This window comes from Phanerochaete carnosa (genome assembly GCF_000300595.1).
Source record: "Phanerochaete carnosa HHB-10118-sp unplaced genomic scaffold PHACAscaffold_7, whole genome shotgun sequence".
Lineage (NCBI taxonomy): Eukaryota > Fungi > Basidiomycota > Agaricomycetes > Polyporales > Phanerochaetaceae > Phanerochaete > Phanerochaete carnosa.
The window spans coordinates 2,600,679-2,616,442 of NW_006767634.1; the positions used below are offsets into that span (position 1 = coordinate 2,600,679).

At 46.8% G+C, this 15,764-nt stretch overlaps 5 protein-coding genes across 5 annotated transcripts; 4 read left to right on the forward strand and 1 right to left on the reverse strand.

The window, feature by feature from the left end:
- Positions 1 to 6,097: 6,097 nt before the first annotated feature.
- On the forward strand, positions 6,098 to 7,383 carry PHACADRAFT_30676 (uncharacterized protein; the record flags this gene model as incomplete). The annotated part of the gene is made up of 3 exons (XM_007397570.1): positions 6,098 to 6,520; positions 6,613 to 7,070; positions 7,122 to 7,383. 3 exons carry the CDS (start codon positions 6,098 to 6,100, stop codon positions 7,381 to 7,383), a joined length of 1,143 nt encoding a protein of 380 aa, XP_007397632.1.
- A 1,097-nt stretch (positions 7,384 to 8,480) lies between these two features.
- PHACADRAFT_98827 (uncharacterized protein) lies at positions 8,481 to 8,732 on the forward strand (the record flags this gene model as incomplete). The annotated part of the gene is made up of 1 exon (XM_007398354.1): positions 8,481 to 8,732. A coding segment is annotated over one exon (252 nt), but the record flags the coding sequence as incomplete, so codon positions are not given.
- Positions 8,733 to 9,374: 642 nt separating this feature from the next.
- PHACADRAFT_98722 (uncharacterized protein) lies at positions 9,375 to 9,740 on the forward strand (the record flags this gene model as incomplete). Its single annotated transcript, XM_007398355.1, has 1 exon — positions 9,375 to 9,740. A coding segment is annotated over one exon (366 nt), but the record flags the coding sequence as incomplete, so codon positions are not given.
- A 408-nt stretch (positions 9,741 to 10,148) lies between these two features.
- On the forward strand, positions 10,149 to 11,629 carry PHACADRAFT_30677 (uncharacterized protein; the record flags this gene model as incomplete). The annotated part of the gene is made up of 5 exons (XM_007397571.1): positions 10,149 to 10,253; positions 10,398 to 10,937; positions 10,986 to 11,075; positions 11,135 to 11,347; positions 11,405 to 11,629. 5 exons carry the CDS (start codon positions 10,149 to 10,151, stop codon positions 11,627 to 11,629), a joined length of 1,173 nt encoding a protein of 390 aa, XP_007397633.1.
- A 1,219-nt stretch (positions 11,630 to 12,848) lies between these two features.
- PHACADRAFT_260235 (uncharacterized protein) lies at positions 12,849 to 14,316 on the reverse strand. The gene has a single exon (XM_007398356.1). The coding sequence runs from the start codon at positions 13,733 to 13,735 to the stop codon at positions 13,496 to 13,498; it is 240 nt and encodes a 79-aa protein (XP_007398418.1). The 5' UTR covers positions 13,736 to 14,316; the 3' UTR covers positions 12,849 to 13,495.
- Between the last annotated feature and the right edge of the window lie 1,448 nt (positions 14,317 to 15,764).

Consider the following 15,764-nt stretch of genomic DNA (forward strand, 5'->3'; position numbering starts at 1 on the left):
CCTCAAGCTCAACTCCTTTGCATCTTGTGCCCAGTTCTGACCACTGTTGCATTTGCGCTCAGCATCCAACCGTACAAAAGAAGTTGAGGAGGTGGGAGCTAATCAGTTGAAGGTGGTTGCCGGATTCTCAACTGATTCCTCATACTTACCATACGCTTTTGAACTACCACAGCTGTCAGTTCAAAAGCTCAACATGTCTGGCAACCAGAAGAGCTTGAGGCAATGGAACACAAACTGTACAATTGGCTTGTATCAATTTTTTGCGCAATACAGGGTGAGAGTTTGATGGGGGCAGTAAGGAGGCTAATGGAGACCAAGGTGAAGCATGCCACTTTGTAAATGCTGTCGCCCTGCAATTAGACTAATGAGACTTACCTGGGTACATATATATATATATAAATTAAGAAATGACTGGCATGTCTTATTCCTCGATCCCAGCTGATATTCTGTGCAGCCATTACAGTGGGAATGCATTCTTGAAGAAGTAGTGAAGTTGAGCATACATGTATGAGCAACTTGTAGACAGATGCTTCTCGGCATTCAAAGATATTCCAGAAATCAATGTGGTGAGTATCAGCATGTTTCCTCGTAATCTCATCTCTTATTCTCTCGACAGTCCAAGATATACCACTATGTGGAAAATGAAACAGGTTGCTGGATCAAGTACATCTACAACCCCGAATTGATCTCTTACACAACACATGTATAGGAGCAGCATGCCCTGCTGTTGGCTGGTCCTGCCATTGGCCTCTCAAGCAGAAAGCCTCTCTTTCCAGGTGTTTTGGTAAGGGGCCTCACTACTCTATCGCTGAGTTTCATGCTCGGTTGCGCTGCTTGGAAATTATTGTAACTACAGTAAGATTGTAGTATTGTACATGGTATGTCTGAGCCACAGTAATGTCTGAGCCACACCAGTGTGGAAAATTGGTAATATATGGTAATTCTGTTTCTACACTTTCAAGAGCTTATGCCCTAGTGGTGTGATGTGTTGAGGTTACTTCTAGCACAACAGGCAAAGCCCCACCCTTTGAGGTATGCTTGAAACATCAAACACAAGTGCCACCTACTCAGTCTGGTGCACCAGACTGCAAGGAAAGGTTGCAGAGCTAAATACTGCAGTTATTTCCCATGTGACAAATCTAATGAATGAATACATACCTTCCTGATATAGCAGTAGCTCATTTAACATGTTCTACATTTGGGAGACACGATATGACATACCGATGTTGGGCGCTTATTTTTATTTTATGACATGAGAAGGTGGAGAACGTATGTTAAAATCTATTTGCTATGCTAAACATATGTCAGAAAGCGAAATTGGGCCTGCTATTCAAAAAATACTCGCCGAGTCGAGTTTTTGCGGTCTTAGAGCGGTCCCAATCTCCGCCAGCCCGCCATCAACCCGCCATCAGCCTGCTGGTGCCACAAAGCTGCGACTACCTGAGTTTCCGGCTCTTGAGTGCCCAATGAGGTCACAGCATCAATTTCGCTTTTGGGGGTTATTCCTGGCTCAATTCATCCCCTCTCCTTTGTCCAATGGACTCCAAACCTTCTAGCATATGTACCTATACTTGTGTAGAGCAGTTCTGCGGAGTTTAGAGCGAATATAACCACTGTATAATATACTATGCTTTTATTTCTATTAAAAATCGATTTTTTCGGCCTAGAAGTAGCAGGAAACCCTTTCCAAAGCTTTTACAGCTCTTCCAACGTTATAAAATCATAATAGATCGCATTAGAACCCTTTCCAAGAGTTTGGGGAGCCTGAGGCACCCACAAACTCTCTGTAGAGCCTGCGAGGCTTGGCAGAAAAAATGGCACATATCAAAGGTTTTGATATGCTGGAAGGTGTTGTTTATGGCTTAGGATGAGACGGTGATAGTTCACTTTCGATCCCAAGCCCTGGAAGTTGAAGTTGACCGATTGAGCAGATCTTGGTGTTTTCTATGGACACCTATTTGCTGATCTCATTGAAACACCTCTTACTGCCTATGAAAATGGGGGTATAGAACTTTATAGGTCCAGGGGACATGTATTGGTGGAGCCGTGCATTAGTTAACCCCGGAGTGACACCTTGACCAGTTCAAAACCACCATCTGTGCACAGGTGTGTGCCTGGCTCCTACAGCATAGGTGGGAAGGGGATCACCATCTGGGAGGGTTATAACATGTTTGAATACTATGTATGTAGCTGGATTTAGCTTGTCTCTGCCTGTAGGCTTCTGTACATCTGCATATGTGGTGTTTTTAAGCCCTGTTTGCATACCCATGTTATTGAATGTAGTTCAGCCCTTTCCCAGTATGCTAAGGCTCCACAGAGCTGTACATGTTATCTACTAGTGTTAGAGCACCTGCATAACCATTTGTACCTAGCTACATCCATTACTAAAGGCTGAGAACAGTGGGCAAGCTACCATCAGTGCAATAAAGGTTCTGACCTCCTGACTGCATCTCTGCATGTTATTCTGGCCTCAAAATTGCTTCCCCACACTTTAATAACATGTATATATATGTCTGGAGCCATCCGACGTTCTTTCAAGATCTATACAAGGTACAGGACCATCTGTTTCTGGTGCCCTTTTTCGCTTTAAAGATTATTTATTATCTATTATAATGTATACATCACAGGAAGACATGAGGGTTGAGTTCTACACTACACAAGTATAGTAGAACCTATTTCAACACTTGCCCTGACAGTTCTATGAGGGGGAAAGGAAGGGGTGCAGGTGCAATAGCCTGCAGAAGCTGGTTTCCCACACTACCATATATATCCAAAAACTCGCCGGCTTCCGGCGAGTTTTTTGTGAATAGCAGCCCAAATACTGAATTGCTGGGCTGCTTACTAATGGAGAACTTGTTTGTACATATGTTCTCCATGACATGATGTAAAAACATTCAACATGTGGCATGTTCAAAACATAGTATGTTTTAAAGTGCTTTACCATACTGGGATGATGTTTTGGCTTAGTCATCTTTTCAGAAAAGTGGTATATACCATATGTAGTCTAATTTCAAGCTCAGACACCTTTATTTGGACTATTGCAGTCTAAAACAGTTGCTACCTGGGTTACTACTATATCATGTTTCACAGCTTGTAGCAATTACTCACATATCAAGCTTTAAACCTGGGCTAACACATCATGAGGCAACGTTCAACAAAGCAATGTTCACTAACTTGGATAGCGTCAGAGATGTTAGGATAATAAGTATGCATGCCTTTGTATACTGTAGTTGTGATAATAGTTGGTGTTGCACGCTGCGTGAAGCCGTAAGTTACACGCTGCATTGTAGGTGATCCCCACCTACCTCTACAGTATAGATGGCCCAAGGTAGCAGGAAGGACACCTTTGTCCAAGGTATACAGTATTACCAGTTGTCACTGAGACTTCTTGAGCACAGAACTAGAATCACAGTCTTTGTTTGCACAGAAGTGATGAGAAGGGAAAAACCAAGTTCCTGCTGTTGAACGATCAGTGCCACACTACGATAGGAGAAAAAGAATAATGTACTGAGGCCTTCTCAAATTCACAAATGAAGCCTGTATGCATTGCAAGGATCCTTCCCTAGCTGTGTGACGTATTGTTTGTCCCAGACAAGAAATCTGAGGGTGCCCCAGCACTGCCGGACAGCCAGTTCGTCAAGCTTGGTGGATAGTGCCAGGAATTGGATGATCTCAGGTGGTAGACATTCAGGAGGTCGAGAGGGGGAGTCCTTGGATGACTGCAATAATATTATTTCATCTTTGACCAATGAAACCTGCTGTATAAACCAAACTAGCTGTGACAGCAAAAGTTTGTCAAACAGGCTTGGATACAACTGCAAGGTGCCGAGCAGGCCACGCAGGCCGTCAGAGGGTGGCATATCAATGTGGCTGCTGATGTGGCATATCAATGTGACTGCTGATGTGGCTGTGGTAGTAAGATACAAAGCTATGAATTTCTACCCCGCCGTCATTGGCAGACATCTCCTACGTCCGTTTCTCTTGTTGCCCGTGATTAGCCTCTGTCTAAATCGGGCCTTCTGCTTTCAGAGCAGTGCATGGCACTTAATCCTTACCTGGACATTACCACTGTTTCATTTCAGGCACTAGATCAGTACCCTCAATCAAAAATTACTATATATAGTTATATTACAGATCAGATCTGCCCCACTCCCTGACAAACCAACCGAGACCTGGCGGACTGCGTGGACTGTCCCATTTCCTGTACGTCCTCGCAATTTGCCACCTCAGACCCAACTGAGAAGAGTAAGTACACCTTATACACTTCTTTCACCTTAACCACCATCATCTCTGCTCACAACATGCTTCACAAGTGTAACTTCTCCAAGTCTTCATGGAGATTTGGCTTGCCCCTGATCTTCTACATTGCCTGCTACCTTTTGGTGGCTTCTACTGGCACTTTCTTAGACAAAATCACCTTACAAACCTTTGACATAAACCTCGAGCCCAACTTCTGGAATGAAATGATTGGAGGCACCATTTATAAAAGGCCTACCCTGTCTTGCTCAGACAGACTGAACAAGCAGAGAGACCCAGTTGAGATTGAGTAGAGCCTGGGTCATAAATGTCTCCAGCCACTTTGTGGCATGGTTACAGGGGCCATCTCTAAAAGCCCTGTCCTGTCTTCTGGCTCAGACAGACTAGACCAAAAGAGCTTCCCAGTTGAGAATGAGTGGAGCCTGGAATATAACTGCCTCTAGCCACTCTGTGGCATGGCCACAGAGGCCATCTCCAAATGCCCTGTCCTGTCTTCATGCTCAGACAGATTAAAACAGAAGAGCATCCCAGTCCAATATGAGTGGAGTCTGAGTGAACAAAGCTTCCAGCCACCTTGTGGCATGGCTTCAGAGGCCATCTCTCAAAATTCTGGCTTGATTACAGGCACCAGATATAATCTAATAAGTCTTGCACTGTCTGACCAAGCAGACAGTTTAAAAACTAGTAAACTTGTGATACTGTGTATAGCTCCAAGTCCCATATAATTAGTAAGCTATTATAATATCTAAGTTATTGTTATTTATGTTACAGCATACAGTGACCAACAAAAGTAGTGCACATAACTACAAAGAGGTGTTGAGTTTGCTCAATACCTTGCTAATGGCTAGTTCTACCGCATAACTTGTATATGTATCATATTACACTATACTAAGGCTATTTTTTGAGCTATATAAATTGCCCAATCATGCAGGCACCAGGAGGCTGTTGTTGCTTTTCTCAGAATCTGCTCCAATTTTGATCCATCTGTTTCTCCATAAATACTAGTGAGGAAGATGTAATTTTATTCATGAAAAATTTATACATGGTTAATGTGCTCCTGTTATTTTTATAGCTGACATGCTGTGCATCTCATGAAGTTCTAGGCTATGTTACACTAGTGGCTCGCATCCTTACCGTATAGTCATTGGGTATATCAAGAACAGCCAGACAAGCATATTGTTATTATACATTCTTATATTGTACTAGTATTACCTAAGTCATATACAGCAGTACAAGCTTGTACAAGCTTTCAGCATTATACTCCTAACTTCTGATTTATGCAGCACAGAGTAGCCAATATAGCTAGGCTTGTAATTCACTGATTAGGAGAGAGGGTGTACTGTAAAATTTATACATTAGTCTATGCATGGGACTACTATATATCATCAATAACAAAGATCAGTTATACCACTCCTTGCAGAGTTATGAATATTTCAAAAATGTGGCATATTTTGAGTAAAACAATAATAGTGCTACAGTATCTGCACAGTTTGGCAACTTGTATAGCTCAAATCATAGCCTTAATAGGGTACTATACAGTCTGTATATAACTCGTACCAGTAGTACTGGTCATTAGAAAGCTATCGAGTAAACTCAACACCCCTTTGTAGCCACGCGCGCTACTGTTGTCAGTCACTGTAACACATCAGCAGAATCGTAGTTAGCAATATCACTTGTATCTTTAACCAGATGACCTGAAAGTAACAATCCCTTATCTTGCTGACTTATTCTTCTCAGCCCCTATTTTTACTGCGAGCAGCTTCTCTATATATATCCCTCGCCCTTTGATCTCCGCCACTCACTTTGCCTTCGTCAATGTTGTCTCTGACACTCAACGACAATGTTCATCATCACTGGTCTCCATTTGCCCCACGCCCTGTTTGTCATCTCATCAGCAGTCTCCATTTGCTTTACGCCCTGTTTGTCATCTCCTCACTGCCTGTGGTGCCATTGCCTCTGCCACATCTACTTTGCTACGGACAGTGCCAACTCTACAAAATGCGACTGTGGCTGCCAGGACTCTTCCCTCACATCCTCTCTCATCATGTCTGCTGGCTCATGTGCTATCATTGCTGCCATGCTTAGCCTGGGTGGTGGCCGCTGTGCTCAAGGTGGTCAGTCTACAACTTACTACTGCTATTACAACACTGTGTTGCAGCCCACTAGAGTATCCAAGAAAGGTGTACTCGCAGAACTTTGTGTATACAGCCCAAAGGACAATGTGGTGCTTCCTGATGATACAGTCGTGTTTGCCTACACCCAGGTGTATATTCCTGTCAAAGATATTGTCCATTACCCCTTCTTCTTCACTCATGCTGACATGCAATAGGCCCCGCTCTTCTCAATGCCATCCAGATTTATTCCTTTCCTGGCAACCCTTCTGACAATGACAACAATAACAACCTCCCCGAGATCTTGCCTTGCCTTTTTGCTACCGGCATTGTCCGCTCTGTGCACGATGTCACTGCTATTGACAACAACAAATGTGTCATGCTGGAGATTTCAGATCACGTGCAAAATGGAAAGAAGGGTTTTACCTTTGAGTATGTTGTGCTTTTTGCTTCTCCTCTGAGCCTGTCTCATCATTATATAAGGGCCAAATTCACTGGTGCCACTTCCCAGTGGAATTGTGTTCCACTTCCTAGCTTGCAATTGAATGCACAGATTGTCAGTATTTTGTGCAAAGACTGCCATTCTGATGGCATAGTGACCATTGAGGCTGAATCACTCACAATCAATGCGCTCCCTGCCGCTGCACCCACTCAAGTGCCTCCATCCAAAAAGAGGAAGTACAATGCATACATTGCTTCTGGGTGAGTGACTTTAGTGTTTGTGGTATTGCTTTGTCTGATCCTACTCCTCAGGACCTCTCCATCGTCCCCCACTGCAAGCACTTCGTCACTTGCAGGCCCATCAGGTTCTTCTCAGTCAACATTACCTGAACCTGGATCCACTGCTGGCGAAGTGTCTCTGGCTGAGCAACAAGAGCCTGAACCTGGATCTACTGCTGGCAAAGTGTCTCTGGCTGAGCAACAAGAGCCTGTTGCAATGCTCCCTGGTGGTTCCATGGAAGACACAACTGCTTCCAGCACAAAGGCTGCTGGTGAAAGGAAGGCCAGACAGTAATTCTTCTATTTCTTGCCACATATATTTCCGTTATTGTCTGTCTGTGTATTCATATAGTAATATTAATGCCCTTGTTTCTGTCATGCTGTATGTGTGTTCAGCCACTGTGTGACTAATGAAAGCTGTTTTGCATTCGCCTTCTACCAGCATACACTCTCTACAGATGATGGCCATGCCTTCTTTGGAACTTGCCTGTTTGTGTACATATTGGGTACTGTTTGGCTGCACACGTTCTTGCTCATGCACTCCTCTTAACCACAACTTCTCCATTGACTATCACCTCATGTACATAACTACTGTTTTATTATGCCACTGTTTGTAGTCTATGTTATATCTTGCTTGCTGTTACACCCCCTATGTTGTGCTGCGCAAGCTCTCTGCAGCTTTTCTCAGTCTCTTTTGCCTTTGTCTCTGTCACACTGTTCACTTCCATGCTGACCCACCTTTGGCGTTGGCTATGTAGATGAAGCTGTCATCTCTGAGGTGAGTAATCATTTCACTTGCCTAATTGTCATACTGACATTCGGGACAGAGTTTCATGCCAGTGCTGCACACAACAGAAGCAAACTACTCTACAATAACTGGTCCTCAGTGAACGTCTTGTTGTCGATCATACACAGCCTTCTACCTTCACCGATACTGCTGTGCAAATGATACCTTGGGCTCATTTGCATGTGAGCCGTGCACCGCCTATCCCTTGGTCTGCTCGGACAAGGATGCTGCATTCATCACCAAATCCAAGGGGGAAAGCCCTCACCATTCTGATTGTCGACAGCTGACAGTGCGCAGTAAGCATTGTTTTTTACAGCATCCCAGATACCTGTAATTATGCTTATGCTAATTGGGTCTCAGGTCTTGATTGCAACAGGATGCTACGAATGTCTGCAATGCTATTAAGACATTGTTCTCAGCAATTTTTGTCCATGATCATCATCTCACTGGTTGAAAGGTGTGTGCATTAAAGTTGCTATACTTTTAGCAGGGTATTAATGCATTCTCTATAACTGCTTCTTATTAGCAATGTCAAGGACTTGGGATATCACTCGATTGTCTCCAGTTCAGCTATCTTGGGGGGGGGGGGTCATGGTCAACAAGTGCACTGCTGTCGCCATTGCAACATCCCGCTTCTCACAGGCAAAAAATCTGGCTTTTGTTGTGGTTCTAACAGCGCATATATAAACAATGTTTGCCCTCTTCCTCTTCTTCTGCACAAATTTGACGTATTCTTGAACAGCCCACAAATATCTGAGTTGAGTCACATTCTCAACCTTGTCTTTTTCTTCATGTTTATGGAAACTACTGCTCAGTTCCCTGATATGGGAGGTGATTACAGATTCATTGCTATTTAAGGCAAGGTCTACCACCAAGTTTGATCCAACCATGCAAACTTGGCTGTACGATGGATATTGTACAATGGGTTTTTGGCAGCGGAAGTGCCTCACAATGATGACCATACTCACCGTCTACCACCACCTTGGATACAAGCTATGCAGCTTGCCTTGCTGCAGTGTAATCCTTTCGCTCTGTATCTTCGGGTTCTAAGCCAAATTCCTCCTCAGCTCTGTTCCAACGCTCGTGTCATCATTGAAGACACAGGCGTAGCTCCCGAAATTGCTGCTTTCATGTCCTACAACAATACTGCTTGGGCAGAGGTTCGCTCACATTAACTTGTCATTACCCACACCGATGAAAGCAATCACACCATACCAACTGTGAGCCAACTGTGGGAACCACTCACTTACCCTCTGTTTTTTCTCTCCAGTACACTAGGGTGGGGAACAGTAGGCAATGAAGATCAGGTCCACCGTGGTGCCCCTCATCCTGCTGATGCTGCGCCTCCAATCCACGAGAGCACCACTCAGATCGGGTACTACCATGCTCTACTCCTTTGTAAAGAGTGTTATTCTTTGTTTGGCCACTTGAAAAATAAATATCTCATTGACATGTTCACATAAAACCTGGAGTGTCACCTGAAGTACATTTGTGACAACCAACACAGCATCATGACTGAGGATGCAGAGCTAATGAGTGTTGATGCTGTCGAATCAACCCAGAACATCTACCTTCCCTCCTCCTTCCTTGGCTTCAACTGCTGGGCATCTGAACAGATTGCAGATTCACTTGCAATTGCTGCACAATATGGCACACTGATGTTCTTCATCACTATGACGTGCAATCTACAATGGCCTGAAATCCAATCACAGCTTCAACTGGAACAGAGTTTCGCTCAAATTCCTCTCGTCATTATCTGTGTCTTTAAGCAAATGCTAAAGCAGTTTGAACAGCTTTTTCCAACTATGTTTCCCAATGCCGGGCATCTCGTGTACCTCATTCACTCTATTGAGTTTCAAAAGTGAGGCCTTCTCCATGCTCACATTCTCATTAAATTTTCTGCAGATTGCACATCTCCTGTGGCAATCAACGCTGTCATATCTGCAGAAATGCCCGATGACCCAAACGACACTCAGCTTGTACGCGATCACATGCTGCACCACCACTCTCCATATTGCTAGCAGGAAGTCAATGGTGTCCATTCCTGCCGATTCGAGTACCCTCATCCAGTGCGTCTGATAACTTTTATTGATCACACAGGTTGCATGTTTTATTGTTGCTGCCACGAGGCAGATAGCTTGGTTGTACCATACTGCCTTCTTATCCTCCACATTTTTGACTGTCACATAAACTTTGAGTGTGCAAACTTTTTGCACCTGTTTCAATACATCTTTAAGTACATACACAAAGGTAGCTGATCTATGCATACTAACATGTGCTATTACTGGCTATTCTCTACTTTTTCAGGTCCTGATCATACGCACTACATGATTAGGGCACCAGGAGAGCCAATTGATGAGATTGAGGAGCATTGGAGTGTAAGATATCTCTCTGCCAGCGAGGCTGCTTGGCGAATTCTTGACTACAACATCACTCGCAAACAACCTTCTGTTACGTCCTTACCTGTGCATCTTGAGGAACAAAACCTACACCGCCAATATCGATGACGGAATGACACACAGGATGACTCCCTGTCTCTTTTAGAATGCTACTTTCACCATCCATCTGAAAGCTTCCTTGACACACAGAACACCATTCACTGCTTTGACGACCTTTCTTACACTGAATACTACTCCGCTTTCTGTTTAGCACGTTATGATCCCACGAAAGCAGGTTATCTGAACTACTTTACAGAACATCATGCGCATCAGTCAACATCTGTTCGCATGCATGTTATTTTCCGTTCCTTCGCAGCTCCACACCTCGCACGCATCTGCTCTGTACAACCATCTGAAGGCAAAAGATTTTACCTTTGTGCACTACTCCAACACCGCCCAGCTCGCTGTTTTCGTGACATGCAAACAGTTGATGGTGGTGTACACGACTCCCACCAGCTGACAGCAGCAGCATTAGGCCTTTTTGCTAACAACAATGAGGCTGAGCTTGCATTGCTTGAAGTAATAGCTGCTCTGCGCACGCCACATCAACTGCATGTGCTGTTTGCGCACCTTCTCGTCAATGATTGCATTGCCACTCCACTTGTTCTTTGGGACACTCTGCAGGTACAGCTGTCATACAATCATATTCTATGACATGAAAACAATGAGGAGTTGGGCATGAATCATGCTCTTTACGAGGTGTCAACTTACCTCGAGGAACATGGTAAATCACTACAAGACTACGGCTTGCCAGAGCCCACCGTATACTCAGCAGAAGTTGAACACAAATTGGAACACTGGCTATGCTTAACACAGAACAGCAGCATATCTTCGACACCATTGTGCAAGCTGCGCTGTCCAAAACTCCTCTGCTTGCCTTCATCAATGGTAAAGCAGGACAAGGTAAAACTTTCCTTGTCAACACAATCTATGACTACCTGCAAGGCCATGGTAACATTGTACTCCCAACCACAACATCAGGATACGCTGCTCAATTGTATCCTGGAGGACGTACCACACATTCAACTTTTAAGGTGCATTGTTAACTTTGCTTTCTGTTCATTGCATGTTGTACTAACTGTAGTTAACAGGTTCCTGTCAACAACAAGAACGAGCTGCTTAAGTCTCCAATTACTACTCAATCATTGCGAGGTGACCTCATCAACCAAGTGCGAGCAATTATGTGGGATGAGGCTCCGATGGCAAACAAGGCAGTTCTTGCCTGCATGGAAGAAGTGCTGCGAACAGTCTCAAAATGCCCCAAACTACCTTTCAGCGGAAAAGTGTTTGTGACTTCTGGTGGATTTGCCCTGTAATTTGTGGTGGGCAAAAAACAGACGTTGTGCAAGCATCTATAAAGACCTCCAATTTATGGCCAGCTTTCTCTATCTTCTGGCTGATGACACCAATATGCAACACTGAGGATCCCAAGTTTGCAGACTTTGTGGATACGATTGGCAATAGAGCTGGCTCCAATGTTGCGCTTGACATGTTGGGCAAAGTGCATTCGGAAAACAAACTGATAGACTTTGTCTTCCCTGTTAACGTGCTCTCTCAACCCCACGTGTGCTGCTGCCAGTTGATCCTCACTCCAACCAATGCCCAGGTAGACATGTACAATGCATCCATAGTTGACCGCATCAAAGGCAAACAATGGACCTACCTTGTGAGCAACTCACTGAAAGAGGCAATGGAAGTGCAGCTACCCATGCCTGATGGTAACAGCCTCCTTGATTATGCTGTGAGGCATACACCTCCCGGTTTACCACTGCATACTTTGGTCATCAAGACCAATGCCATCTACCATTTGCTACGCAGCCTCTTCCTTGACCGAGGGCTTGTGAAAAATGTCCATGTCCTGGTCACTGCCATGGGCCATTGATCATTGGCACATTGGGTGGTCAAATATAATGCATTATAATGCACTGTCGGGCATTTATAATGCGTTATAATGCGATTTTTAGTGATTTTTGAGTTTATAATGCAAGATAACAGACCAGATCGCATTATATTGCATTTTAATGCAATATAATCTCCATCCCTTTTTGCCAATGATTGATTACTGTCCACATTCTACGCTCTTCTGCTGGTCAACACGTCGATGATGAGGAATTACTCATTCCACGGATCACTTTCACTCACGAACTGCGGTCAGGCTACACTCTACTCCATTGCCAGTTTCCTCTCGCCGCTGCATACACCACGACCTTCAACAGCTGTCAGGGACTGACGTTGGATCGAGTAGGAGTTGACCTCACACAGCCTGTGTTCTCACATGGGCAACTGTATACCGCTCTGTCTCGTATTTGTCATCACTCTCACGCTCGAGTGAGACTTCCCCCTGATGAACGGACTACCGTGAATGTCACATATCCTGAAGTTCTACTATAGTTGTGTTTAAATATCGTTGTAGACATGTAACGTACATAGTGACAAGAGGCAACCGAGACCTGCAATCACGAGGACAGCTACCACGGAGCGAAGCGAAGTGATCTCTTGTTAGCGTTATGTAACACAACGCAATCCCGGTAGCACGGCTGTCTTCATGTCTTCATTCAATTGTGCAACACGTATGTCTCTATAGAAGACCACAATCAAAAATACAATGCGAGTCATGCGCCATAATGTTCGGCTCCGGCTACTCAGGCATAACCCTAGCGCACGGACACATCGGGACAGCACACATTAATGTTACATGACCATGCCGACCTTCAGCTTGTCTCCTCCGGCGACCTCCTGCTTCTTCGCAACCAGCGCCTCCACGTCCCACCGAGCGTCCATGAACCACCCGGCAAACCAGTCGCGGCGTTCGCGGACGAGTCACACGATCGTGTGCGCGGCAAGCCTGGGGGTGTCGACGTCCGGCATGCTCAGAGACATGTTGGACTTGACGGACCGAGGACGCGAGGACGCCTTGAGCGCCGTACTCGACGTTGATGAACTCGGTGAAGCGCAGCAGCGCGGGCTTCGACGAACGCCAAGATGGTCAGATCCCGAGGCAAGGGTGAGAGCGGCACGACACGAGCTCACCAAATACGCAGAGTACTACGGGCTGAAGGTGTGTGTGCGCCGGTGTTGGAGACGTTCACGATCGTCCTGTCGCCGCCACGCTAGACGAGCAGCAGCAGAAAGGCGCGCATGACGCTGTACGTCCCGCGTACGTTGGTGCTCCAGGCCATCTACTATCCCCTAGGGTCGCTGTCCGCGATGCGGCCGCAGCGCTCGAGGTAGCCCGCATTGTGAACGACGTCGATGCGCCCGAACGTCGCCTCGATGTGCGCGGCCGCGGCCGCGACCTGGTCGGTGTTGGTGACGTCCGCCGCGATGGGGAGCACCTCGAGCGGATGGCTGCGATGCTGGCCGGCGACGTACTGGTGCTTGACGGCGTCCAGGTTCGAGCGCGCGAGCAGGACAAGGCCCATCGTGCCCGCTTGTGCCACCGCGAGGGAGATCGCGCGGCCGATGCCCTTGGAGGCACCGGTGACAAGAATGACCTGACCGCTCAGATCTGCGTTCTGAAGGTCCACGGCGGTGTAGATCGTGTCTGTCGGCAGGGATTAGCCCGGCACCTAGAACCTCGGCGTCAGCTCAAGCCAGAATATGCTGACTTGTACCAGCTGACCGTTATATTCAACCATTTCTGCGTCGAATTATTCTGAAGCTGAGACAGCCGTCGCATATATGCTGTGCTCCAGCATCTGGGTTGGAGTGTACGCCCTGCGGTACTGCTCATCCTCCCGCCGCTCGATACTGCCCCCCATCCATGTGCGTCCCAAGCGTGAACTGAGACTGTCCCGAGGGCTGGATGCGCAGGCAATCAAAGTACGATATCGGGGTGTGAAGAGAGATGAGGCGTCGTCGGGGACGCGTGAAAGAGGGAGGCGTCGTAAGATTCGTGCGTCTTGATGACATATGGGCGAGAGCGCGCCTGGATCTGGGCAAGGCTTCCGTAGAGTTTGTAGAACACGATGCTTGCTGCCGGCGACCCTACATGCACGGTACGTTTGCATTAGCATGCCGTAGGACGTAAAACGACAAGCCATGCACCTCGGATCTTGGTCTCGCTCCCAGTGATATATTCGCGCGTGCTTCTGCTTCCGAGATAGCACTACGGATGGCGGCACATCCAGACGACTTTACAGCTTCGATTTTGGATTCAGGGAGTACTGTGCTGAGCGACGGGTAAGGAATCTCGGGCATGCTCTGAGGCTGATCAGCATCGCGGCTCGTAGGATATAGCGACGGAACGGACCTGGCTCCTGCGACCTATCACGTTCCCGGTGATATCTTCCAACTCATTTAGCCTCCAGCTCTCAACAAGGCCATTGGTCCACAGTCGTTGCTTGAGGCATGCGAATCGTTCAGGGAATGAAGGAGATTCGTGGGAGTAAGCTGAGTATGTCTTCTATTGTGTCTTCGCTGCTCTTGTTCTGAATAGCCGCGCCAGTCGACGCCGTTCTGCGGTGCTGAGATGCCTCCGAGGCCAGGTATCTGCGCAAGACAGATGGAGCTCCACGGCGAAGGAATATGTCTGCGCGTTGGTCTGTACACAGGAGCAGGGGTAGAAGCGAGAGTCGCCATCGCCGTCGAGCCTAGAAACTGTATTTGATGCTGGTCAAGGTCGCGTCTGGCCTGGCTGTCCCACGCAAGGCAGATGCGCGCCGCAGAACTGACCTGCTAACCTCGCGCTGTTGCAATCACGTCACTATATCATCATACAGTCCTCCCGAGCCGCGCTTCAGGCTTCCCGCACGCAGAAGGAGAGCTTGGCAATGCAAGGTCGGCTTGTGCGTTCAACGCATTTTCTGCCAATGAGACTGATTTACGTTGGACGAATGCCGATGAAGAGGCTGGGTGTGCATATAAAAGAGTCTCCGGACAGCGATGAGGGTTAGGTCAAAGAGTTCTGGGAATGCCGCTCAAACGGACGCGACAAGGACCCATTCCGATGATACGCCGGGCGCGCCGCAATTCCGAACTTGACACCAGCTTTATAAAAGTATACGTCCATAAGTACGACTACGCGTAGGTGGACTCCACTGATCAAGCTGCTATTAATTGTAGTACGGCCGCAATAGAGCTTGCACAACTGTAGGAGCGAAAACCTACAGCCGGTGGGCCAAGCGTTCCCGCAGCCGCTCTCGAGAAGGCCAGAGAGCAGACAGCTGAAGGACGACCGGGCCAGGTGGCATGTTGCAAAGCGTCAGAAACAAACGCAAGTGCCGTCAGCTTCGTGGCACTCGGGATGATTTGCCGACATGAACGCCCGGCTGACTCGGGTTTCAAGAGCACCTTCCACCGCTCTGCTATAAGGTCGACCACATGCAGTGGTCCCTCATGCGCGCATGCACCGCAGAGCCACCCCGCTGCACCAAGAGTCCGCGGCTCGCGTACTTTCTAAACTTCACGACGCCACCGACGTAGGCAGAATAATACCGCGGGATCTCGCGC